This window comes from Streptopelia decaocto (genome assembly GCF_964273445.1).
Source record: "Streptopelia decaocto genome assembly, chromosome: 5".
NCBI lineage: Eukaryota > Metazoa > Chordata > Aves > Columbiformes > Columbidae > Streptopelia > Streptopelia decaocto.
In genome coordinates, this window is record NC_138659.1 from 15,961,725 (window position 1) to 15,987,331 (window position 25,607).

The 25,607-nt window shown below is 40.3% G+C and overlaps 1 protein-coding gene across 4 annotated transcripts in view; it reads left to right on the forward strand.

Annotated features, from left to right (window-relative positions):
- Positions 1-25,607, forward strand: part of DNM3 (dynamin 3) — a gene marked incomplete at both ends in the record, with an annotated part of 177,816 nt that overhangs the window by 140,886 nt on the left and 11,323 nt on the right. For all 4 annotated transcript variants that reach the window (XM_082052197.1, XM_082052195.1, XM_082052194.1 and 1 more), the window contains 3 exons: positions 12,142-12,306; positions 16,698-16,924; positions 17,529-17,765. In XM_082052197.1, the coding sequence (XP_081908323.1) occupies positions 12,142-12,306; positions 16,698-16,924; positions 17,529-17,765 (629 nt within the window). The remainder of the gene's footprint in view (positions 1-12,141; positions 12,307-16,697; positions 16,925-17,528; positions 17,766-25,607) is intronic.

Consider the following 25,607-nt stretch of genomic DNA (forward strand, 5'->3'; position numbering starts at 1 on the left):
GAAAGAATGAGTCTTTAATGCTTATAGGGTGATCTAATACAATAGATTTACAAAAACATGAAACACTTGCAAAATGCCTAGGTAAGGAACATAGATATATTTAGTATTGCTCCAAGTGGGAGATGCTCTAATGCTAGTAAGTGCATTGTAGTCTTCTGATATGTACAATACAGAACCCATTCCAGTACAGCCTTGTGATCAAAACATGAGTGTATGTTAATTACTAACAGAACTAAGAACAGTGAGGGTTTTTTTTTTTCTTAACTGCTCAACTAGCCCTTTTTTCTACTAAACCTTTTTTTACAAGGCTTTTGTTTTGTGTATGTTATGTGGTTTTATTGCTTTATAAATCTATAAACAATCAATAAAAGGTTTGAGTTATGTTTTAATGAATGTTTTTACTTTTATTTTGGCCATCTACAATTCACGAGTATTCTATGTTACATGCCACTGCATGGAAATCCAGATGAAAAAAATATGACAAGTTTAGGTCATGCTTAGATAAATGCAATTGAAGAAAATGGACAAATAAATCCTGAAAATGGCTTTAGAGCCTTTTGTCTTGCACTGATGTTTCTAACCACTGCCTGATCTTTTCCAAAGCAATAGCTTTCTTTTGCTCATCTCTGTGCTGTGGCTTCCCATAAAGTCTTACCTCAGCTACAAATTGAACAATATAAGTGATGCAAATCATTTTTCAGTGGCCTCAAAGCCTTTGCTGCCACTGATCTGGCCTCCAGAGGAACAGAAGCTTAAAGAATTATAGGGAGAAGAGTCTCAGAGATATTTCCATTTTGATTTGTAAGGCAGGGAAAGTCTCTCCAGTTCATTGCTCCTCACTTGGTAGTTTTCTTCCTTTTTCAAGAAAAAAAAAAAGGTGTATGTATATCATTACTGGGAAGAAACCAGTGTGTGTATAGAGGGCAGTTGTTATACAGCCAAATGCTGCCATGAGTCAGAACTGAGATGAGGAGCATTACTTGGCAGAGCTGGGAAGACTGTGCCAGCTCTTTACCAGGTGATGCCTGGATGTAGTTTATTTCCATGAGCAGAACAATGCTTTTGTTACAAATCTGGATTTTCTAAAAAGTATTTCTGAAACATGTTTTAGGAGTCATTGTAAAGCCCTCTCTCTGCAGTGGGAAAGAAACTGTGTAGAAGAAGGCAGGCTCATGTCTGCATAAACAGGCTGAAGGGTCCTGGGCAGCAGCAGCAATTCTCCATCCTGCCCCCCAGCAGTGATCTCCCTGGGCAGTGCCAGCAGGTGCACAGCTGCCATCTTCAAATGGGAAACGAGACTGCAGAGAGGGAATATTGCCAGGGCCTGAGCCTGGTTTAGCTTTCCAGACTGGGTAGAGTAAGGGGCAATTATGTATATTTGTCTTAAGATTCTTCGAACTATCTCTGTAACCGGCTCACTTCCTGCCCATCTGGAAAGGCAAGTCCCTCCCTTGCAAAATGTCTTGGGGAAAGAGAGGAGGAGGGAACAGGCTGCTTCAGTGGAAGCATCTCATCCTCTTTGTCTCCCAAATGCCTGTACAGTAGGGCTATAACCTGTGCTGAAAGGTGGCTCCCTGGGGGGCCCCAGTTTGGCAGACAGACTGGTAGGGAACGCGTGCTCTGAAGCCAGAGAGTGCCTCAAATGAAATGGTATTTGAATCTCACCATGGAGGTTGTAATAATCCATGAGTCTTAATATGACCGTAAGGCTATAAATTCAGGCATTTTGACCTCAGCGTCTCTGAGCGTGTTTAAAAATAGCTCACCCATCCTCATTTTATCACTTCATATACTCTGACACAATTTTGGAACCTACCTCCATCTCATCTAGCAGGGGAACACTATAATTAAGAATCAGTTTTGAAAGGCTGTTCTCCCTTAGCTTAAGGCAGAATAAGGCTTTATGTATTTTGCAGGAGATTATAAACAATTCATCTGCTAAAATTAGCAGTAAAAAGGGAGCCCCAGTTCTTTCCTGTGCTGTGGTTTGTACCACAAAGACTTAGTGTTTTTAAATCATGACAGAGCTCTCTAAAAACCTTGAAAGCATATTATGTATGTGTCACTTTGGCTCAGTTAGGGATAGTCTCACCTCTAAGCCAGAAGGCCGTGGGTTCAAATTCTATGCCCGCTCTTGCATTTAGCTGTCTCACAGTAATTTTATTACAGAAAACATTTTAAAATAGAACCGTGGGGGAAGAAGAGTGAAACTTTTGTACCTGTAACTGTGCTGTGAGACATTCAGTCATTGGGATGACGCATTAAACCACTGCTCTTACTACCTGCTTTGCTCAGCAGACATAAACTCTCTAAAAAGAGAGGGGCTATCCCTATTGCACTGTGTCACTTTTCTCTCTGCTTCACAAAAAAAAGTTCTAATCCTTGGGACTGTGTGTGTGTGTGAGTTACTGATCCCTGTCTGAAAGAAGTCTGCGTTTTCATTGTGCTGCCCCAAGGACAGGGTTCCTGGGCTGTACATTGCTGTGCAAGAGCTGAGAGCTGTCAGATGAGTCTTGACTTTACCTTTTGCTGCTGACCAGTAACAGAAGTGTTTGGGGAATCAAACCTTTGAACTGAAAATGCCATAGGTAATTTTCAAAGTTAATTTGCAAAAATATCCAACAGAAAAGTGCAAGGTTACAGTTGTTTGTAGCAACAATAAAGACAGGTTATCTCAACTGCAAATACAAACTCAGTGTTGTGTCTGCTGGGGGTAGAGTGCTAATTTAACTTCCCCACAGAGAGGAGATCAGAGTGATTTAAGGTTTAAACTTTCTAATTTCATTTTGGTTTGTCCCAACAAGCATGTGGTCTTATAACATGAAGTGTTTATGTTTGTTGCTTATTAACTTAACAGAATCGCACTGTCTTTTAAATACAATTTGCTTTTATTTTAGGGAGGCAAAAAAAAATATTTTATTTTCTACTGGTTTTGTAGAATACTTAGAAGGATTTTGGCATATTATGCAAAATGGAAGCCATGTTGTGAAGCAGTATCTAATTCTGTTTGGTCCAGGATTATGTGCAGCATAGTTACAACTCACTTCTTCCCCCGAAGATAATTTTACCCAATAATTTTCAATTTCTGTTCTTGTGGCATGAATCCAAAATGCTCTTGGATGGGTGATTTTCTTTTATTTAGGAATATTTTTTACACTTCAGTAAAGCTTTCAAATTCCTCTTCTGATCTGTTTTGAGGCTTTTCTGCCACAGGAATGTTAAAGGTCAAATTTTTACTTGCAAAGTTAAAAAAAGTTCTGAAATGGGGAATATGGATGGTGGTGTTTGGTGATGCTCTATGGGGGTAAGAGCTCCTGCCAGAATTTGTAGACCACTGTCACTCTGTCTGACAGAGGGCTTATGAAAAATGCATTAATGTGTATAAGAGCTTTGAATCTTAGGACTTGAATTATCAAATGAAATGTTTTGATGAGAACTCTGGCCAAGATATGTTTGGCATATGACTAACATCTGGGAAAGGTAGATTTATCTACATAAGATGCTGGTGGTTCTTGTGTGTCCACTTGCTAAATTAGATTAAACACATTCCTGTTATTAATTTCTTTTCAGATAAGCAGTTACTGGGGTGCTGCAGAGACTATGAGAATTGGGGCAGGAGAAGGGGGGATAATCCATCTTGTCATGGCAGGAATGTTGGCTCATTTAGTCACATCTGGGATGCGGGTGGGGTGGTCTGTGCAAGGCTTGAGTTTGGTAATGGTCTGTCAAAAACAGGGGTAAATGGTGGGCTAGCCAGCTAGCCTGTGAGGAGGGTGTCCAGAAGACAGATTTCTGTACCGAGATGTGGTCCTTGTTGGGAGAAAAAGATTGAGAATCTTTCCTGTAGAGCCTGGCTTAACAGTATTGACTGAATGCGAGGCAGAGGGGAAAGGAAATGGTGCTGCTCTGGAGCACAGGGATCTGACTGTGCGAAATCAGTGTGGGTGCTATTAAAATGCCATCTTCGTCTCCCTTCCTCTTTCCTTCCTCCCTCCCTCCCCCTCTGCTGTCAGCCTGGCTGAGGAAAAGTCAAATAACGAACGACTGTGTTCCTTGGCATCACAACTGCAATTTCCCTTTAGGGGCTTCAAACTTGAGAATGGGAGGCTTTAAATCTTGCTGATTCGTGCTATTCCAGCAAGCATATGTGTGAGGAGAAAGAACAATGCCAGTTCAAAACAGAAATCACAAGTGAGAAATCATTGCTGCTAAATCAGGTGTTGTAGGGGCCAGTGGAAAAATCAGACACTAAGAAAAGTAGGAAATTGCTTTGTTTAGAGCTGGGAAGGTTAATGAGAATGAATTAGAAACTGTTTTCTGTGTATTCAGCCCCGAAGGATTTGAGCAAAGTTAGAGGGATTTATTTACTGATTATCCAGACTATACAACTGGCAATAAGATTAAGTGAGGAATTTTGGAACATGCTGACATTTCTTATTTGCATCATTTACTATGGAGATCATTTGTCGGTACTGCACTGAGTTTGTGGTGAACCAGGGCTTAGTCTGGCCCAGCAGAGACGGATCTGGTACTTTTCAGGGCTCGAGGGATGTGGGGGTGAAAACAGTTTAACGTCCTCTTCTGCATCTCAGAGAGGAAACGTCAAGTTTGTCTAGGTGCTTATCAGAGGAGAATTTCAGAGTATTTTCCTTGACATCATTAATTATGGAAAAGAGCGCAGTTATAGGTGACACATTGCATTAGATCAACTAAAATAAAAGACAAGGCTGTAATTTATAGAGCCCCTGCACTGAACACAGTACAGAGCTCCCCCAGTACAAGGCCCCCTCCCAGCCCTTCCCTCCCAGCACTTGCACAGAGATTCACGCTGCCCTTCTCCTCCCTCTTCAAACTTCTTTAAATCAGGCTGGTGAGTATTGAAAAGTTACCATCTGAGCTGGAGGAAGTGAAGAGGGATCGTGGGACAGGAGCTTAGCACAGCATCTAGAAAAACAGTTGTGATTATTATTCTTTATTCTGGGTGTCACATTTTGTGAAAAACATGCAACTCTATTTTATGTGTAGACACATGAAGTCATAAGCTGTGGTTTAAAGGTGTAATCTTGGGTGATGTGTTTTCCAAGACTGGCCTTCACCAAGCCACTCTCTATGCACTGAACACTTACCAGCCCCATTTTAATCCCCTAAAATGAGACAGTTCCTTGTCCCTAAAGGAGTCCTTTGGCCAAGGCTGGTGCACTGTTGCTGGAATAAGGAAAATTTTCTTAGTGACCCTCTCTTGTATGGTAACTCCTAAATAAAAGTCCTCCATAGTGATCAGTTCTGCCGGCATTTCAGAGAATGGTCTTTTACAAATAGTTTTGATAAGGAGGTAAACAATAGGTGAATGGCAAGGTGTTATTTCAGTCTTTATGATGACTCTTAATACTCCTCTGATCACCATCATGGATGACTAATTCTCCTGCTCTCTATTTTCATTATCTTTGCTATAAGCTGTGAGACCTCTATTCGTCTTTCTTCTTAGGGAAACTGCGTACTGCAGCCAGTAGCTTTAATCGTTTAATCCTCAAGTGTCCAGTTGATGCCTCCATCCACTAATTACCTCCTTTTGCAGCAAATGATCCTATTCCCTTTACAATGAATGTCCAATGCTGGATCGGGCTGTTGTCTCTGGAAATGTGCTTCATGCGCTTGGTAACAAATAAACAATAAATTTTAACCTGAACATCCTCTGGGCTAATCATTATACTTCGAATCTTCATCATCATGACTTGAATTCCTGGGTAACTCACCACTGTTTGAGACTTCCCAAGGTCTGCTGACCTCTTTCTACACTGAAATAATGGAAATAGTGCACCAATAGTGTCTCACATCCTAGATTGTTTTTTTCTAATGTGCTCCTATAAATACAGGGCACTTCATGTGTTGTTATGACAAGGAAATTCTTTGACTGAAAAGTTTGCAAATTCCAAAGTAGTATTTGTTTTATAAACAAAGGTGCTGTTTTCCTTATGCCAGCCTCTTTCTGCTTTTGCTTGTCCAGCAGTCTGTTCTGAAAGGCATGAAGCAGCTGTTGGCCCCGAATCAAAACTTGCAGCACAGGGAGGGTTATGTAAAAGTCCTTTGTGTGAGAGATGTACATGGCAGCAAATGGTGAAATTGGAGCACAGATTTTTTTTGAGGGGAGATGGCTATTCATGGCAATGTTTTATTTTTTACTTGATTTTTGCATAGAACCAGAAGTAGAAGATATATTCTTTTTTTTTTTTTGTATTATTAGAAATCTTTGGAGGAGATTCTGCAACTCTCCTAGTCCATCTATTTCTGTGCTTCACTGCTCTTACCATATAACACTTTCCAAATATTTGTTTGACATCCTTTCCTATCCACAGACACTCATTTCTCCCCTTTCACAGGTGGTTTCTTTTGAACTCATCAGCCCAAATTGATCTTAGCTTTTCCTTTCAGGTAATATTTTACAGAGCCCTGGACGTCATTTTCAGTGGTTTCCTCTGAACACTCTCCAAATGTGCCACAAATTTCTGTTAGTGTGATAACCAGAACTGGATGCACAATCCTTGTACTGATTTCATAATAGCAAGAGATTGTTGACTAATACTCTGTTTATATTGCACTGTGGACACAGTTCCTTTTCTGCTGAACTGCTCCTTAAGTGGCTATTCTCATGCTGTATGTTTATAATGGATTTATTCCTGCCCAAGTCAAACATTTCCTGTTCACAATTAATTTAATCTAGATTTTTAAACTGTTTCTCCAGTTCATTGTGAATTCTAGTTCTGTCATCTAATGTAATCATGTCCCCTTCCAGATTCTTCTTATCTGTAAATGTAATAGGCACAGGCTCTAATCCACTATCCTGAGCATTAAGGCATTAATATGCACATTAAAAATACAGCCCGGATGAGAGTCCCCGTGATAGAGGTTCCCAGTTTGACAGTGAGCCATTGACAGCTTTTCTGTGGAAATGAGCATCAACCAGTAACTGTGGGGAGAGCACGCTTCCATTCATGAAAACGTCACTTGATATTGTGTCAAAAAGCTTTACTGAAGTCTGGACTCTGTGGCAATGAACGTTAATTCCTTACTCATAAGATCTGAATCCCTGCTCTAAAGGGAGATTGGGTTGATTTGACATGATTAGTTGTCAGCCTGTTGTGAACTATAAAACAAAAGTAACTCCAAATGTGTTGAAGTTCTGGTAGTGTATCATTCCTTTCTGACTCGTAGTTCCAAATCAGCTTCTTGATTGAGGAAGGCAGGGAGAGAACCTAACACAGGTTTTGAACGTTTGGGATCGTTAGAGCTCTGTAAATATCTGGGGAGCAGCCTGGGCATTCAGCAGAATGTTTTAGCTCATGGTCTGTACTATACAATGTCTGTAACCACAAAGAAGAATCTAAGTAGGCAATTGTTTAAACTAATCCAGAGAATTAAATACTTCTGAATCGAGTTGAGCTAGGTTATATCTTTCTTCTGCATGGGTATGAAGTGAGAGAGGTTGTGTGTGCAGGGAAAGCCGGATCAGAACCTCTGCGCAGAGCAGTTGAAGGCTGCTAACAAAAGCAGAGTAGCTGAAAGGGCAGCTTGTGGGTGGCTCAGCAAAGGCGACGGCAGTACAAAGTCAGGAGATGCTGAAAGCATGGAAGAGAGTGGCAAAGTCACCCTCTGTGAGGGAAAAGGACAGCTTCCAAGCTACCCGGGAAATGTTCTTTTTCTGCTGCTTGCTTTGTTGTAAATACACAAAAGTAATGTGTTGTCATTTACTTGTGGTTCCTTCCAGTAAGAAAACCTCGCTGTGTGAAGCCATCATGTGGTTTCAGCAGTGCTCTGAAGACACGCAAAGACACACTATGTACAGCTGAGAGTGTGTTAGCTAAATTATATGTACAGCATCAAACTGCAATGAAGAGAGAATATCAAGAATCAGTTGTAAAGATTTAGGAAAAAACAGGGGGGTTAGGACAACTGCGATGTGCTGAGTGTTGGTGCATTAAAGAAAAAACCTTACTTGGACATGAATAGATAAAATAATAATTAGTTTTCAGGTGGTGGTTGTTGTTATGAACTTGCATCTGTAAATGGAAGATATAAAAGCAACTTTTAAATGGTTGGTTTCTCACTGCAGCCTCGGGCTTATTTCTTAGCATACAGAGCATTGCTTTGCTGCTGCTTGGACTTTTACCCTTTCAACAGTCACCTTCCAGTTTGTTTCCTCTCAGTCATTTTTAATAGAATGCCTTTTTGATTACAGAAAATTGGTTGATACACTGGTCTAACGAAAATGCTAGACAAATGCTCCTTCTTGGAACTGACATCAGGAATGTTATACAAGACATTCTTAAATATGCTGGCAGCTGCCCTGAATGTAATGAAATCATGGAAATTAGAAGTATTGCACTCTCTGTGTGGCCAGCTCAGGACTGTTCTCAGTATGTTACCACTTTTGCTGTGAATTCAAAAGGAATCACTTTTCCTGATTTTTTTTCTTGGGACATTCTTCAACATGCTTGTAATTCCCACAATCAGGAAAATTATCTTGATCTTCTGAGGTACCTTTTTTTTTTTTTTAATTGCACACAATTCCTCATGGCTACATCCCTTTGTACCACACTAAATCATTCCTCTTCCAGCAGCGAGTTTACAGTCTTCAGAAGGCCGATAACATTTCTGGTGGAAGTGCATGTGTAGGATGAAATCCTATTCCTACTGAAGCCAGCAGTAAAATTCCCACAAACTTAAGTGGTTCAGATTTCACATGTAGTTTTTTAGTCTTCTCTTGTATGACACTTCAGTTAATCCTTAATGCATTCTTAGTACAGTAGGGATCTAAATGCAGAAAAGCAGAAGAGTAGCAATGATGCATATTCTGTGGTTCACCAGCACCTTTCCATGTAAGGAGATTAAAGGAGCTTATGAAAGACAGGTGGGACCTGCTGCAGAGCACAAGGGATAGATATTATTTTAATTCTTCTGAAGTAGAAGGGAAAGACCTTATCTCTGTGGCAATGTGTATGTCTGTATGAATGGAAGGACTCTCCTGGTTTCCATGTTACCTTCTCTTCATCCGTGTTTTTATTCACCTGTTGCTTCTCTGTAGCTCTTCGGTGTATTTTCATCAGATATTCTGATTTTGAATTTTCCAAGATGAATCTAATTTTCTTTAGTTGGTTTTTAGTGTTAGAGATTCTTCCGTAGTTTCTTTGTTGGAGGCTTACAAAAGTTCCTGAAGTAATTGTAGTTGTGTTAATTTGAAGTAATAATATTCATTAATTAATAGCAGTATTAAGCAAGAGTCAACAGAATGAAGACTTCTCCCAGATTCATATGCTGTTGCTTAACACTTGCTATTGGAAGTAGCAAATTCTGGCTCGAGGATGATGAGCGCTGAAAGGGACCGGGGCTGCATTGGCTACTGGGAAAGAAGGCACAGAAACCTGTTTCCAGCTGCTTTGTTCTCATTGTCTGTTCAGCATGAACGTTTGCTGTTCAAGAGTGGCCAGAGAGATGTAAGGGTTTTCTTACATGTTCTGGTTTGGGTTTATTCATTGCAACAGACTTGCAAAAAAAGCCTTTCTAGAATGCAGGCTGGCAGGGACTTAGGCTGAGGGCTGGCTTGTACTGGAGGAAGAGTCACGGGGATGCTCAGTGAGCAAACCAGCCGTTTTGAAAGGATGACGTGGAGATGGCACAGGGCAGCTACATCACTTCTGTCTTGTTGTGATGCTCAGATTTACCAGATGCTGCTGTTGGAACAACGCAGAGGTGGCTTACAAAAGAAAGCCCGATAACACTTGTAGGCGTAGTGTATGGTGTAGACATGTGTTAGAAACTGATTTCCATGTGCATGATGTGATGCAAACAAGATTGTTTCTGGCATGAAAAGCCTTCAGTTGAGACATCAAATTATTAAGAATACTATGGCCAGAAGCTTTCGTAATAAATTACTGTAAATCCATGAAAGATTGATTTTTTTTTTTTAATTTTAGAGAAAATAAATCAACAGTATAAATTCAGCTCTATTACAGTTTCAAACAGGAGACGGACTCCTGAAGTATTATCCACTTTCTGCAAATATCACCTGTGAACCTGTATATAAAAGGTTAAATGTTTGCAGACAGTCTTTGCCTTACATTCAGACACAAATTACTATTTTTACTTTACGTTCTCTTGATGAGGATAATGATAAACATCTGTCACTTTGCTGCTTAGCCAGCTAAGAATCTTATTGCAATCTGTAATTTAAACAGTGAAGGGAAAAAAAAAATATACATGGACAAACTGTACTTTATATAGATAGCGAAGAAGAAAAGAAAGAGAATAGAAGTCAAATGCAGGAGAACTGAGCATTTTCGGTCTGCAGTTACTTGGCTAAAATCTGTGGATATATGATAGATGTATGATTTTTCCACTTATTTGGTATTTCACAGGGAAAATTACCATTAGTTTCTTTTCAGACATGAAGACTGAGGAAAATACTTCACTGGCATGCTGTGACTTGTTGGCATATGCAGTTTATTAGCAAAATGATTAAGGTTTATAGGGTAGTGTGTCTACGGGTGTGTCTACTATTTTCATCAGGAGCTCTTTCAGTGTCCTCCCCAGTTCCAACATTTTTAGGAATCACTGCTAATTATTTTAAAGTCCACAGATCAGCTAGTTTTCCAGTAATTCATCTGTATTTAAAAACAATTTGAACTTTTGAAACTTCTTGTACAAACAGTTTTGTTTCTAAATGGTGCATTGGATCACATTTCTTAACAAAACTATAATTTAACAAATCACAGCCACTTCTATTTCATTTAGGCTCGACTGATCAAGCCATAGTTTACAAGGAGTGAATACGAAGTGGTCTACCTGCTAATGCTGCATGAGCAGAAGCAGACCCCGTGTTAGGAGATGAAACTGGGAATCTCTTTGTGGCCCAGCAAGGATGGGTTGCATGCAGGGAGAAGCCCTTTGGTGTCACGTTTGCATATCTAGCTCTAATGGTCTTTTGCTAATGGGTAAGCTACCAATTGCAACTGCTCAGGGAATCTGTAAAGCACTAGTGGTGTGTAAATTTTAGCTAAATGCTATTTTGTAAATGGAGTTGTGCTGACAGGGGTCTGGCTGGTATATAACTAGTTCTCATTATTGAGTTATTCAGTTTTTGCAGGTGATTTTTGTTTCTCTATGTTATGCCTCTTAGGTACCAACAGAACAGGTTTAGATTTTATAGTTCTTGCTAACAGGGCTTTGGTGGTCATTTTCAGGGAGTATGGTATGTCAGAGTTTGAGGAAAGGATGTAGTTCTTTGTACTTTCCAGGTTGAAATTCCATTCTTTTGGCATCTTAGAGCTTCAGAAAGCAGTCTGGTTTTTACCAAAAAGATGCTTTTTTTTTTTTTTTTTAAGATTTTCTTATATTTATACAGACCAGACCAAAGCAAAGTACATACCTTTTAGCTTTCAGTTTAAGTTCCTGGTATTTTCTTTAATTAGGTCAGCTGTTTACATACAAAGAAGGTTTTTTTTCTGTCTAATGAAAAAGAGACCTCTAATACATAATCCAGTCTATGTTATGCTGAGCCGTGAGCACTGGAACCAATGATGCTTTTGCTGTTATCCTTCATAAATCCTTTGTTTATATAGGTGCTATTCACATCTAACAAGTCTTAGGCTGAAGTGCGGAATTTGTCACAACTGAGTCAGTCTTAAATAACAGGGAGTTTTTTTACCCATAGGAGGGTAAATTTCAAAATCCAGACCTATGGTGCTGCTGTCTTGCATGCGTCAATCTGGCTGAATCTGAATGGTAAAAGATTTGATAATAAGTATTGCAGTAAGTGATCTGAGATAATTTCTTGGGTTTTCATTTACCATCACACGTCTTTGTCTAAAAACTTGCTTTAATACAAAATTACAATTTTGTGTGGAAATATATAATGTACTTTGTGAAAAAGGCCTCGCATCTCATATTGCATTAACCTCTAAAAGTCCAGATTTCATGACATTAAACACTAATGTTAAACAGCCCAGCACTTCATATTTTATCCACCAGACATTCTTTGTATGAGTTACATTGCTGGATTACTTCAGTGTAAGTCCAGGTTTTTTCACCAATATATTTCCAATTTACTGCAGTCTGAAAGACTTTTTTTTTTTCTTTTCTTCCATGTAGACTGAAAATGATGAGAATGGCCAAGCAGACAATTTTTCAATGGACCCCCAGCTGGAGAGACAGGTGGAGACAATTCGAAATCTTGTGGACTCCTACATGTCTATTATCAACAAATGTATCCGAGACTTGATACCAAAAACAATAATGCATCTTATGATCAATAATGTAAGTAACAACCAGGTTTCTAAATTATTTTAATACATCTGTAAAATCTCTTATGCTCCTACAAACACACCTCTTGAATATAGCAGCAACAACAGCATATACTGAAGAGAAGAACACATTCCTATAAATGTGATGCTCTTAGACAAAATATTCCCATCTTTTGTAGTAGTATTAAGGTCCGCAGCCTTCTGAAAGGCGGGCATACTGCCTTGAGTGTTCACTCCAAATGCTAAATTAATTTACATCTTAATCAAAGCACAAGTTATTATTTAAAGGTAAATCAAGGATATTTTGTAATTTTTTCTGTCTTGCTTTTGGTATAACAGGAAAAGGGAGTTGGAAGCTCCATCTAGGCAGCCTGTGAGAGCAGCAGAGTAGAGCTGCGCTTCCTTGATTTTCAGTCTGTAGCCCTTTGTCATGGTTTCTTGAAGCAGTTCTTATTTTATTTGAATTTCTTTATACTTTCAAGTTACCATTTTCAAGGAATAAATCTAGAAGCCTTGGACACTGTTGTTTAGATAAGCAGATGTGGTTGGTTGATTTATTGTGTGTGTCTTTCTTAGATGTGAAGATTATTTGGTTAAATAAATGGCTTTGAGATATCAGTGTTTTTCCACCACACTAGTATCTCAGCCTCTGCTTTCTGGCAGAGTTTGGAATGGACCTTGTTGAAAATTAAGCTGAGTATTAGTGCCACTGCTGCCATATATATTAATAATGGAGAGCACGGTTCTGTTAGTTACAGGTAGAACCTTTTCTGTGAGGTCATCCATTGCTTTTTAAAATACAATATGCTAAAAGGCAAATCTGTTTAGAAAGCACCATTTACTTTTGACACAGAGCCACCTCTAGCCTTAGTCTGATGGATTTCATTAGTCCTGTGGAATTTGTGTTGCACTTAAGAGTTAAGTGCTTGGACAGGAAATTTAAATGAGATTTCCTGGTACATATAATATAAGCAGAATTTTTGCATGAGGTGAGAGATATTCCATTAACTTCTTTAGGTTTAGGGGTGTCAGGCTCCAAATAATGCTCTAATAATGGGTGAGTTTTTACAAAAGAGCACGGGAACAATGGAACTGCCTTTTTTTTTCTTCTGAAATCAGCCATGCTCTCGAATTTATAGGGTGAGCATGTTCCATCTGCTCTTTCCAGATCACAGCTAGCAACTTGCTCCTTCAACTTAGCACAACTTCAGTGCCTTTTGAAAGGGCTGGATTTTAGGTCTCATTTCATAAACTGCAGAGTTCGGTGTGTGGTTCCTTTTGAAAGTTTATATTATATTTTCTGCCACTCACCTCCTCATATGGAATAGTTTAAGGGTCTCTGAAGTGGGTGCTTTACTCAAAAGTAGAATACTTCAAGATTTTGTACTTTCAGTCTCATCGGCCGTTATGTTGGTGAAGTCTGCCATGCTGGCTGACCATGGCACACAGAAACATCATACTTAAAATATCGTCTACCTTTCAATTGACCTTATAGTCCATAGCAGTGTTTGGGCTTGTTAGAAGGAGCTAAGACCCACACCTCAATGCTAGAATTTAAATTTGTGGCAAAGAATCAAAACATTTTAAAGGACTGTGAAGAGTGAGACTAGAAACATTAATGCACTTGTTTCTGTGCAGCATAGGCAGTAAAATACCGTATTAAAAACAACAGATAAAAATAGAAATTTTTAAAAATCAGTGCTATTCAAAAGAGAAAGAAATGCTTGAGTTAAAACTGCTGAGCCGTGTCAAGAGGTCGTGTAACAATCTGGGAAGCAGTAGAGCTGTGATGGAGAGCGGGTCCTGTTAAATAGCGTGTGTTCCTTGGAGTCTTCAGAAGTCCAACCTATCCATCAGGAGTTAAGAGAAAACACCCATCCTCCCCCTTGATGAGCATGTTCTGTACTTTCTGCTGCCCCATCATGTCGCCTCCAAAACTCTGGAAACAAATTGATCCCAAGGAGTTTGTTTCCATGACAATTGTAACCTCTCAAGTCCTCTTAGAACTTCCTTTCTGCTTTGTGGACCTGTAAATGAACACTTGTAATTCAAGGGAAGTATCAGATTCTAACTCAGTGTACAGAAAATAATTAGATGCTGTCCCTAAGCATATTTGAGGCCTAAGCCTAGATTGTTGCATTCCAAATGCATCCCTTATTTTTCCCTTAGGGTGGAGGTTGATTACCTTAAAAGAAAATGCATTTACCACACAGAACTGCATTGAGTTACTATTAGCAAATCAAACACGCACAAACAAAACACACATTTCAGAATTTGTGTTTCATGGTGCCTAGGTATTGCAGATTATACAAGAGGGGTGGTCTTACACTGGACAGTGTACACTCCATAAGCAGTGCTGATATTAATCTCAGCTGAGTAGAAAAACTCCTAAGTGCTTGTCAATACAAAACTTAAGGAATGGATTGTGTTTGTGTTTGAGGCAGTGATGTCTGTTGTAGTCTGAATGAAGTTGCGAGCCCACCTTACTTCGCTTCGGAGTGACAGGGCAGGCTTTGCGGCACTGACCTTTTGGACATTTGCTATGGTTTGGCTTTGACCACAGGTCTGATGTCTGTGAAGGAAAATGTTTTAAACCATTCCTGTGAGTCTGTTTTCTAGAAGGAGCAAAGGCATGAGTAAGTGTCACTTTTCCTTCCTTTTCCAAGCTGGAGAAAGTGGCTATTGTGGAAGATCTTCCTCTGTCTAGTACAGTGCAGAAGGAAGGAGCTTGATCCAGGAACTGTCCTTACCACAGCAGTCTTCCCCTTCCAGAGGAGTTGAGGGAGTTACTTGAGTCTCCTGCTAGTGGCAGACAGGGATCTCTCATTATAATTGTCACAGGCTGATTTTTTCAAACAGATATTTGCGGTTTAACAATGCTTTTACAATCAGCTCTGTCCTTAATCTAATTTAAGGACGACTTCTTCCTCTTTTTTTGAAGTGATGCCATTAAAATGCTCATTTCATCGAGCAGAATGTGATGCTGTTTAACTATGATATCTGTTTTTAATGTGGAGCTTTTGGCAATCGCGAGGAAAGTAGTGTACTCTGGCTCTTGATCAGTACCATCTACTGGAAAACAGCATGAGACTCATGGAAAATTTTTGCAGGCTTTGCTAAGAATTTGTGCCTCTCCTGTCATACATGAATGGGAAATGACAGCCAAGCCCAGGCAGTATACTTTGTTCCTCTGTAAATTCCGTCCTGGCCTTCTTTTCATTGCTGGGTGACCATGAAGGGTCCTGCGTCCATGCAGTTCGGCTGCTCTCACTGACCCTGTCTGAGCACAAACTTTGCCTTAGTCTAGCTGTCAGGACTTAATATAGCTGAACTAGCACAAACCCGTGAGCAAACTGAGCTCAGGTTTATTTAATCAGAATTGTTAGCATCTCCAGCTCAAACAAAAACATTAATAGAGCAAAAAGCCAGATGAGAAATAGATCAGAAAAGCAAAGTAAGTCTCAAATGAAAGGATTTAATAGGTCAGCAGTTGGTCTCTTTACCACAGTCTTATTTAATCAGAGTACCTTTAGCTTTTTATCTCTCCTAATGTGGTCCAGGTTTCTATAACCAGGGCAGGCGTAGCAGGAAGTCAATATAGTGAATTAGATTACTTGGAGACTTCTCCCTTCAGTTTGAAAGTGTGTGGATGGGATATTTAGAATCAGACAAAGTTGTTGGAGATGAAAGATGCTGTCTACAGTAGAGTAAATTGTTGCTAAGAAAATAATTGACAGAGATCCCATAAAGCCTGAAAATTTTCATTCCTGGGGGAATTTAGTATCTGATGGTGTTGCTAATGGCTGCCATTTAAACCTCAGCCCTTTAGAACTGGATCAGATGGCAGCTGACTCCTGGGAGCTGTTGGGAAGCCTGTTTGAAATGAATTGTAAACCATAGGTGTCACCTTAGAGACACAGACCACTGTTAACTCCAACCATGTCCAGTGTTTCAAAGACAGACACAAAAAAAGGCCACAGTGCATTGTGAAGTGAATGCACAAAACCATCTCATCCTCACATGTGAATCGTTGTCTCAGAATGTGGCTTCATAATTGCATTAAGCCCATCAGTGTGCAGGCTGCTGCTAGGAGGTCCAGTCCATCCTTTTTCCAGATGCTCTGCCCAGCTGCACGTGCCAGCCCCTCCTTGGGCCACAGCTTGACCTCAGGCTGCTGCACCATCTGCTCAATCCAAGTTCAGCATTTTTTAGTCCCTGATCTGACCAGTAGAATTGATGTAAGGTAGAAGGAGAAACAGATTAAATTGAGATAAGTCTGTTTCCTGGTTCTATGGATCTCACACTATATTTGTTCAGTATTGTATTCTCTCTTTTTTTTTTTTTTAATTACTTTGGGTTTTTTTTCTTTTTTTCCTTTTTTTTTTTTTTGGTGTGATGAAATAGGTAAAAGAATTTATCAATGCAGAGCTCCTGGCTCACTTGTATTCTTCTGAGGACCAAAACACTCTAATGGAGGAGTCAGCTGAACAGGCACAGAGGCGAGATGAAATGCTCCGCATGTACCAAGCTCTAAAGGAAGCCCTGGCAATCATTGGAGATATTAGCACTAGCACTGTCTCAACCCCTGCACCCCCTCCTGTGGATGACTCTTGGCTTCAGCAGGCCCGCAGGTAAGGATCCCTATATCTATTTTGCAATGAAACTGAGGACAGGCAGACATTGTCAGCATCAGCAGCCCCCTCCCTATGTGTCTCTTTGGGAAGATGCTCCTCCAGGTCTTTGACATTTGTGAGGGTAATCTGAATGTTTTCCCACATATAAATATTTTATGGACATGTACATGAACACCAGAGAGGATATTTGCCTTGTAGAAGACTATCCGGTGGAATTATAGCTTGTCCGATGCTTCATATAGCAGCCACATGGCCTCTTCTTGCAAGCTGTTATAATAATTCAGCATCTCAGGCTCCATGTCATAGGAAATCCACTTAACAGAACACTTTTAGAACTCCGTTAAAATCTGTTACATTTACTTCTTTGCTTGTATGTTTATTTCTGGCTATTGTAAGGCATGCTGTCTGTGGGAAAGGTGATTTAAATATATGTGATGCTCTCACACTGACAGCAGAGGAAAATGCCAAGAAAATACAATTATCATAGGCATAACAAAGGGTTTAATTTCTGTTTAAAAATTAAAAAATAATAAAATAAAAGCAAACCAAAACCCCAAACCTCACCTTACTAAGCTTCTTAAATCTCTTGATATTTCACTAGATCACCTCCTCCAAGTCCCTCAACTCAGAGGAGGCCCACATTAAACAATCCCCCAACCAGACCTTTATCTGGCCGAGGACCAGCTCCTGCAATCCCATCTCCAGGCCCCCAGTCAGGGGCTCCCCCGGTCCCATTCCGTCCAGGACCACTGCCTCCATTTCCGAGTACTGGTGAAGCCCTTGGAGGACCTCCCCAGGTTCCCTCTCGGCCGAGCCGGGCTCCTCCCAGCGTCCCAAGGTAAGACGTTTAATCTTCCTAGTGGTGGGCATGGTTCTCTCCCTCTAGCATAACAGACAGATTCTGCACTGTGTCAGAAAGTTGAGCACCGGTGCTGAATAAGTCTTGTAACAAAGCAAAATTGGGCATTCCCTGCAGAGAGTCAAAAGGCATTTTGAGGAACCAGTTCTTAGCACAAATACGACTTTTTGAAATTATAGAAAGTTTTTTTCATGAAAGAAAACAAAAAAAAAATCCACTCAGTCAATTTGAAGACACTGGATGATTTTACATTAAGAACTCCTGTTCTGGTTGTGTTGTACCCACGTAGGAGTTCACAGAGAGGTCATCTACACCTCCACCCAAAGAGGGGCAGGGGTACGACTCCCTCCTCACTTCTGCCATTCTGAGTCCTCACCAGAGGAAGTAACGGCTCTTCTGGGAGAGAACAAGAACAATCCTCATAGAACCAGTGGAACAAACTGATAGGAGTCTGATTTTTATTCCACAAGGCAAGTAATTAACAGCCAGTTGAAAACAGTCCACAGTTGTCTAACAGCGTAGGTCATATGGTAGAAAACAATTTGTTAAGGAACAGTATTTTCATGACTCTGTCGTTTCTTTTCCTTCCCAGGCCTTTTTATTTATCAATACTACTTAAGGTAGCTGTGCATATTTTATAATTTTTTGTGGCATAAACTGCTTTTTTTCTATATGACTAAAATGTCCTTAATATTTTCACAATGACATAATACACGTGATCACTCATGTGTGAGTGATCCAAAGCCTATGAATCCAACGGCTTTGGTAACTTCCTAAATTATGTGAGAGACATAAGTAGATTAAGCAATGTTGGAACAAAGGGGTTTCTCCATTTTTAATAAATAAACTGTTATATTAAAATTAGTCCCAGTTTGCCAGAAAATGCCAGTTAAATAGATTCAAAAACTGTCCAAACTTTCAGTTTTAGAAATGGTAACTAAGAAGAGAACCTTTGAAGAAAATATTTTTTTTTACATAGGTGAGATCTGTTGTAGTTGTGAGTAACTTAAATTTGAGGCTCAGTTTCTAACATAATCACTCTTTACAATGTGAAGAATAAATAAATGAGGTATATAAAAATACTTCATTCCTTTGATATATTTGCTATGGAAAGGGTGCTGTTGCATCAGTGCCCATCCATGAAATGCACTTGTTGGATATCCCATCGTTCACAGTAGGACCCCTGGGGAGAAACCTGCGGTTTCCTTTCTGGGTACTGGACTTTGCACTGGGAGGGCAGAGTCGCAGCAGCATCCCCTGGCTGGGAGAGCCTGGAGCTGAGCTGGAGGGCATCAGCCCCAGTGTTTCCCCTGTGCCATCAGAGGATAAATCACACACTAGATAAAGAAATGAGGTCCGGTGTTTTGTCAGTTGTACTGCTGGAGAGAACCATAGCTCCCTGGCGTCTCTCACCTCCCCTTGCACATGAGCATGTCTCTCTGTCCTGCCTGGCTGTGATTGTGCATGACCATTGCTTTCCTGAGGTGCCTTGCCAAGAGCACGTCTGATGATAATCTTTTTGACGCTGAAGTGATAGGTGGGATGGAAACCAGAGAGGAATTTTCTAACACACAAAAGACACTGGGGTAAGCAGCCTGCGAACAACTCAATTTGTGGCTGCCAGTGGAGGCATGCAAAGCGGTGGCTGATAAAAGAGGTCAGTGTTTTTAAAATGCTGTAGCTGGATACATAATTGAATGTAGGACTGCTTGACATTTTTGTGGAAAAATATCTGTAATACACATCTTCTGGACTGGATCCTAGATGTCTTTTTTAGAGATGTGAAAGCCTCAGACATAAAAAAATCTCAACTGCTAAAGAATGAAGGAAGGGTTTGCTGTTTTGCTTAAACTTCAGGTTTCTCCTGCTGACTAAACTCCAAGAGAGGAAATCCCAGGGCAGGGCCTGCAGGGGAAATCACCTGAGGGGGACAGTGTGGCCAGCTCCTGTGCCTATTAAACCTTTCTTTTGAGCTACGGAATTTCTGCTACACTTGGTCTGGTTTTAATAACGGCCTTCGCAGGATCATAGGAAATTGACTCAGAAAATGGGTCTGAGATATTAAAAGGGAAAAAATAGTTTTGAGGAAGAGTTCTTGTGGAAATCTGAGCTTTCTCTGTGACTTATTTTTGAACTGGGGCTCTGTGCTCTGACTGCTCAACCACCATTCTCTGCAACTATTCCTTGAAGTGTCAGACTCTCTCATATCTAGGGAAGTAGTTTAGCTTCCTGAGAAAAAAACTTGTATTTTTAAAGTTCATCTGGCTTTCCAAAGGAGCTTTTTGTTCAGCCCCTATCACTGTCACTGAAGAAATACAAGCTTTCTATTTTCTCCTATTCTTTCTTAAGATAAAAAGATCATTTTCAGGGGTAAGATTTGAGTTGTCCTTTTCCAATGAGCAGCTGAGCACACATTTGATTTGGAGACCTCGCCACTTTATAGCAAGATACAAGCCCTGACTTTAAAACAATCCTTTTTTTCCCCCCACTTGATTTTATCAGCGTTTAACCAAAAGAATTGCACAGAAAATGTGAGCTCTCGGCATTTTCTCACTGTTCCTCGCTTACTGTACAGGGAAAGGAAAAGGGCTAGGGGAGCAGAAAATAATTTTCTTCCTTGCTTCACTCTGATTCTAAAGCTGGTTTGGGTTATGTGCGCTGAATATTTCTGTAAGGAAACAGAAACTATTTGCATGATACATGCCTCTTTTAATTAATCCCACTTGAGGTGGGTGGATCTCTCCCAGCAAAGCCTGCGAGTAAAGGCCCCCGGCTTTTAAGGGCTTGATGCCAAAGCATATATGATTTGTGAAATATTCCCTGCTGCCAGAATTTAGATTATTCCCCCTCTCTCTTAAAAGGCTGCATTAGTATTTTGAAAGAAAATGCAGCTGTGAGCTCACTTTGGTAAGATGGCTTTAAGCAGGCACTTCAGCTTACCACGATGTGTGTTTGCCTGCCTGTTTAGAAAGCCTGATCTTGACCAATTTTAGTTCTACTGTGGATGCTTTGATTTATTGGTTTTGAAATGCCTTGAATGGGAATCTCAGCTTTGCCACAAGGAAAACAATTGAATTGGAAATCTTTTTCTCCTGGCAGCAGAGCCCATGGTGTTAGTGGGGGTGGGAGGGTGCTCCCCTTTTTCTCTCTGTGTCCTGCTCTGCAATGCTGCTCTGGATTGATGAAGGCTTTCCCAACAAAGCACTGGAGATCGTTACTCACTTTGCCATGAAAACATACATGAACCTGCATGATGTGGAACCCTGGCCCCTGGTTAAACAGAAGTCCTGAAGGGCTAGACTGTCCACTCGAGCAGGCAGGAACATAAATAGACTCGAGCACGTGTGTCTCCCCCTCAGGCATGCTGGTGCTCAGTCCTTGGGGGCTGAGGACGGTCTTTACCTGTAAGACAAGCAACAGGGAGAGAATTCACGTTGTGCTGTTCATGAACAGTCCCATGCTCTCCCTACCACCTCTTTCAGCTGTCTCCCTACAATTTATAATACTTCAACCCACAGCCAGCCAGCATGGAAGAGGTGAAGGCTGCTATGCAGCTACGTTTTGTTATGCCACTGAGGCTAATTACATGACCTGCTGTGTTTGTAATTAATCTACATTCTAGGCCATCATTACGTATTTCTGCCAACCTGGCCCAAAAACGTACTTACACTTGACAATAATTACAGTTAGAAAATTCCAGACAAAGCCAGAAGCGCTTCAGAAAGCATCACTGCCTGATGTTTCCTGGTCCACAGGCTCTGTACTCAGCTCTTTGCCAAATATCAACCATGAAGTAAGTTTTCTGTGATGGATTTGTATGGATTAGAGTTCTTTGGAAAGATTTAATATCATGTCTAACCCTGTGTATTGAATCATAAGGGTATCCCTTGAAAAAATTGCACGTGATCCTCTGATTAACATCTGTCATAGTGCACAGGCGTGTTAGACCAGAAGAGTTCTCCTGCCTTAGCCTGGGAATCTCCTCGCTTCTGAAAGTTTGACCTTGCAGCATTAAAAGCTTACTACTATATTTTTAATGGAATATAAATAATAATCAAATAGCCACCACATCAAAGTCTTCTAGGATGAGTCAGTGCCCACCTTAAAGCATATGCATGCTCAGTTGGATGATCTCTATCTGAACAACCAAGTAGAAGAGCACAACTCTGTCCAACAGTAGCATCCACTTGTCCTCTCTGAATGGATCTTCAGTGAAGGTTGTATTCAAAAAGTATAATCAGTAATTAGGAGTGTTTCGTGCAAGCAGAGAAGCAAGAGTGGTATCTCGAGAGATTTCAAAATCCTGCTGAATTTAAGGGGAAAAAGAAAGCCAAAGAAAAACTAATTTAGTTCTGCATTTCATGTCTGTGGTCAAAAGAATAGACATACACGGGTGATGCAAAGCCAGAGCCCATCACAGGAGGGGACATTGCTCTTCTGTAGTCAGTATCTTTCATGTTCTACCTGTCCAAGTACCACAAAATCACAAAACTTATGAGAATATCAGTTATTCTTTGTGTGATTTCTACTCTGGGGAAAAACACACCTGTCTAATTTGTTACCAGTCTAATTTACATTTCTTGTTGTAATGCACACCCAGTAATATGCTCCTTTTGCTGCTGGCTGCTTTGAGCAGGAGACTCCATTTCTTTTCCCTTATCTCTTAGAAAGGAGCACTGCTTTTTCCCCTTGTCCACTGGCTCCTTCATCACTATTTTGTTTAATCTTTTTTTCTGCCCTTCCCTTGCTGTCCCCTTCTTGACCATGCTTTTTTACTTCCTCTTTCACCTTCTACCTTCACTTGGTTTCCTGCTCAGTACATTTGTCTCCCTCATGTAGTCCCTCCTTTCCTTCTCACCATCTTGTCTTGGTTTCTTTCCAACTTATCCCTTCCCTGGCACCTTTGTAAATCTCTCTCCCACTCCTTGCATTTCTGTCTTAATTTAAAGTTTTTATTCCAGTTTTCAAACCATAAAATGCAATATTAGGCAATCTTTCTTAGCAGCAGGCTGGTGTCAGTGGCTCTGACAACCGTTAGAAACACTAGCTACACCACTTAGAGTAGCCCTACTGCCATGTGCAAAACCAGTTGAGGAATACTGGTCAGCTTGCAGCTTTGGTCCTAATAGAAGCAAGGAAAGAAATAGCATTCTGAAGGAGGATAAATATTGGAGGAATTGGCCAGAAAGCAGGTCTTAAAAACATGTAAAAAATCACAATACAACTTCAGTGGTTTCATTATAATTCTGTAATACCTATCTTACAAGATGTTTGGAACAGCATTTGCACAGAACTGATTCTTCAGCTACATGAACTGTAATGCCGCAAGAGATACAGGAAGGTTTCTACTTCTGCTCCAGGAGCTTCACTGATTGCTGCCCCTGACAGCAGCAATCTTCTTTCTTCTAGACTAGCAGTAGGATTTTGTTCACCACCTTCCTTCATCTACCTCTTCTCCAGATGACTGTCCTGAAGATGAAGTAAAACAAAGTTGGTGGGATGTCAGACACTGCAGCCTGGGTCTGCAGGCACTGCCTCTCATCAGCATCTCCTTCCATCGGCCAGAGGCAGGCTCTCCACTTTGATGGGCCATCCGCTATGAACAAATGTATTTGAGGAGTCACTTGTTCTATGTGGAATTTAGTTTTGTTCTTATTTATTGAATATCAGATAGTTTTGATCATCTTTAGTATTGTTCCTGAGCTACTTGCTCCTGCCTTATTCAACAGAAACTGTTTTTAAAATGAGGTGAACTAGGAGAGATCCATTTGATTGAGACTTTTAAAGATACTTTCAAAGTTCAGTAATGTGGATTAGTGTAGACTGGTCCCATGTGAGGGGGAAGGATAAGTAAAAATGATGCAAGAGGGAGGAAGACAGAAAAGGAAGAAACCTGGAAGAGTTGAAAGAAGTGACTCTGGGATAAAGATGATATTGTGAATGCATTCCTCAAACACAGTTGAAGCCTGCTTTGGGAGTATTAGATGGTGAACTGAATGAATAAGTAATTTATTCTGTTAAGTATTTTAAGCAAAAGCTTTTTTTTTCCTTCCTTAGCCTTTGCTCTCAAAATATTGTTAGTAGAAGGAAGTGTTTTTTTTTTTTTTCATTGTGTCTCATCTTGAAAAAGGAAAGTAGAATCAAACAATAGCAAATGTTGTTTGCCAGAAATACAGGAACCTGAAGATGTGTTTTGTCCCCAGTAATTATTTAATGTTTATAAATATAAATATTTTATATTATATATAATAGTATATAAATATTTTTATAAATATAACTATTTTTAATAGGTATCTAAATCTTTAATTTAATTTTTAAAAGCAGAGTATTTTGGTAACAGTTTCCATGAAGGCTCTGCAGGATTAGAGCAACAGTGTTAAGCAGGATATCTCTTGTCTTGTCTGAACGAGTGGGCACAACAGCAGTGCATTTTTAGCCTTCCCTGTGCTAGAAGAGAAAACATATGACATAAATAGAGAGAAAGCAGTGATGATTTGAACCTCCTGAACCTGCAGGCATCCTGAAAGGTTCTCCTTGCAACTCTCCTGTCCCCTGCAAGGTGCATTGGATCATTAGTGAATGAGGGCACTGAATGGTCTCATTAACAACAGTGACACTGATAATCATGTTAGTTGTCGTCATGGACAAGAAGAGGTGCAGCTCCAGCTGGAAGTGACAACCAGGATGTTTGCTCCCTTTCTTGCACCGAGGTAAGTGAAAAAGAGAGACACAAAAAGGCAGAGGAAGGTTAAAGGTGAGTAGGAAGGAAGAACAGAGTGGGCAGATGTAGATGTGGTGTTCAAACACAGGGTAGATGATTCACACTTATGCTGAACAGTGCACCTAACACAGAGAAGTGCAAAAGACTTGAGATCTTCCTCCTGTTGATTATGTGGCCCTCGTGTCATCTTCTGCTGTGTCATCCTGTGTCGTCTTCTGGTGTGGACACAGGAAGGTAGACCAACATTCTGAATGTGTCACTCAACACTCCTAACTCTCTCTTTTTCCACGGGCAGTGTTGATAATCTTGACCATCCTGACCTAGGGTTTCTGAAGGGTTGGGACACTCCTCCACTAATGTGTTGCATGCTTGCTTACTTGACATGTTCCCTGCTGAAGGGCCAACAAGAACACACAGTTTGTTAAGAATAATAGTCTTTATTGCTTCATTTAATTAATTTTTTTGTTTATTCAAACTGACTTTTCCACATGAGACGCTAATTCCCTGAAATGACCAATTAAAAGATGCAACACCCACATAAGAATACACACGTATTTGTATGTGTGTATGATAGACATGAATGTATGATGGTCATATAGAAAACATAGCTTAATTTGCAAATAATACATTAATCTAGTGGAATATCATATTTTGGACCTCTCTGCCTCTGAAAGGAGTATCTTTATTAAGTTAAATCACACACAGTGGAACCTCACTAACCCTAATGCTTTGGAACAGTATTATCATTTGAATTCCTGGAGGTTTACATTGCCACAGTGTAGTGGTGGCTACTGGAAGGACACAACCTTTCCATTCACTCTTACTCTTTTTTTTATTTCTCTTAAAAGAAGTAGGCATCAGATAAAATGGCATAATCTTTAACTTGCTTACACTTAACACAAAACTTCTTCCACTGACAGAGTATTGTGCAGATGGATCATTTGAAATAGTGAGGTTCAGCTCCACGCATGGCTGTGCACGTATGTGGCAGTACAGCCACAGCATGGCCTCTGCGCCTTCGTGGAGCCTGACACACGTGTGTTCAGCTGGAGAGCTGCTTCGGAACTGCCGTGTGTCCTCAAACACTGTGCTGTGCTCCT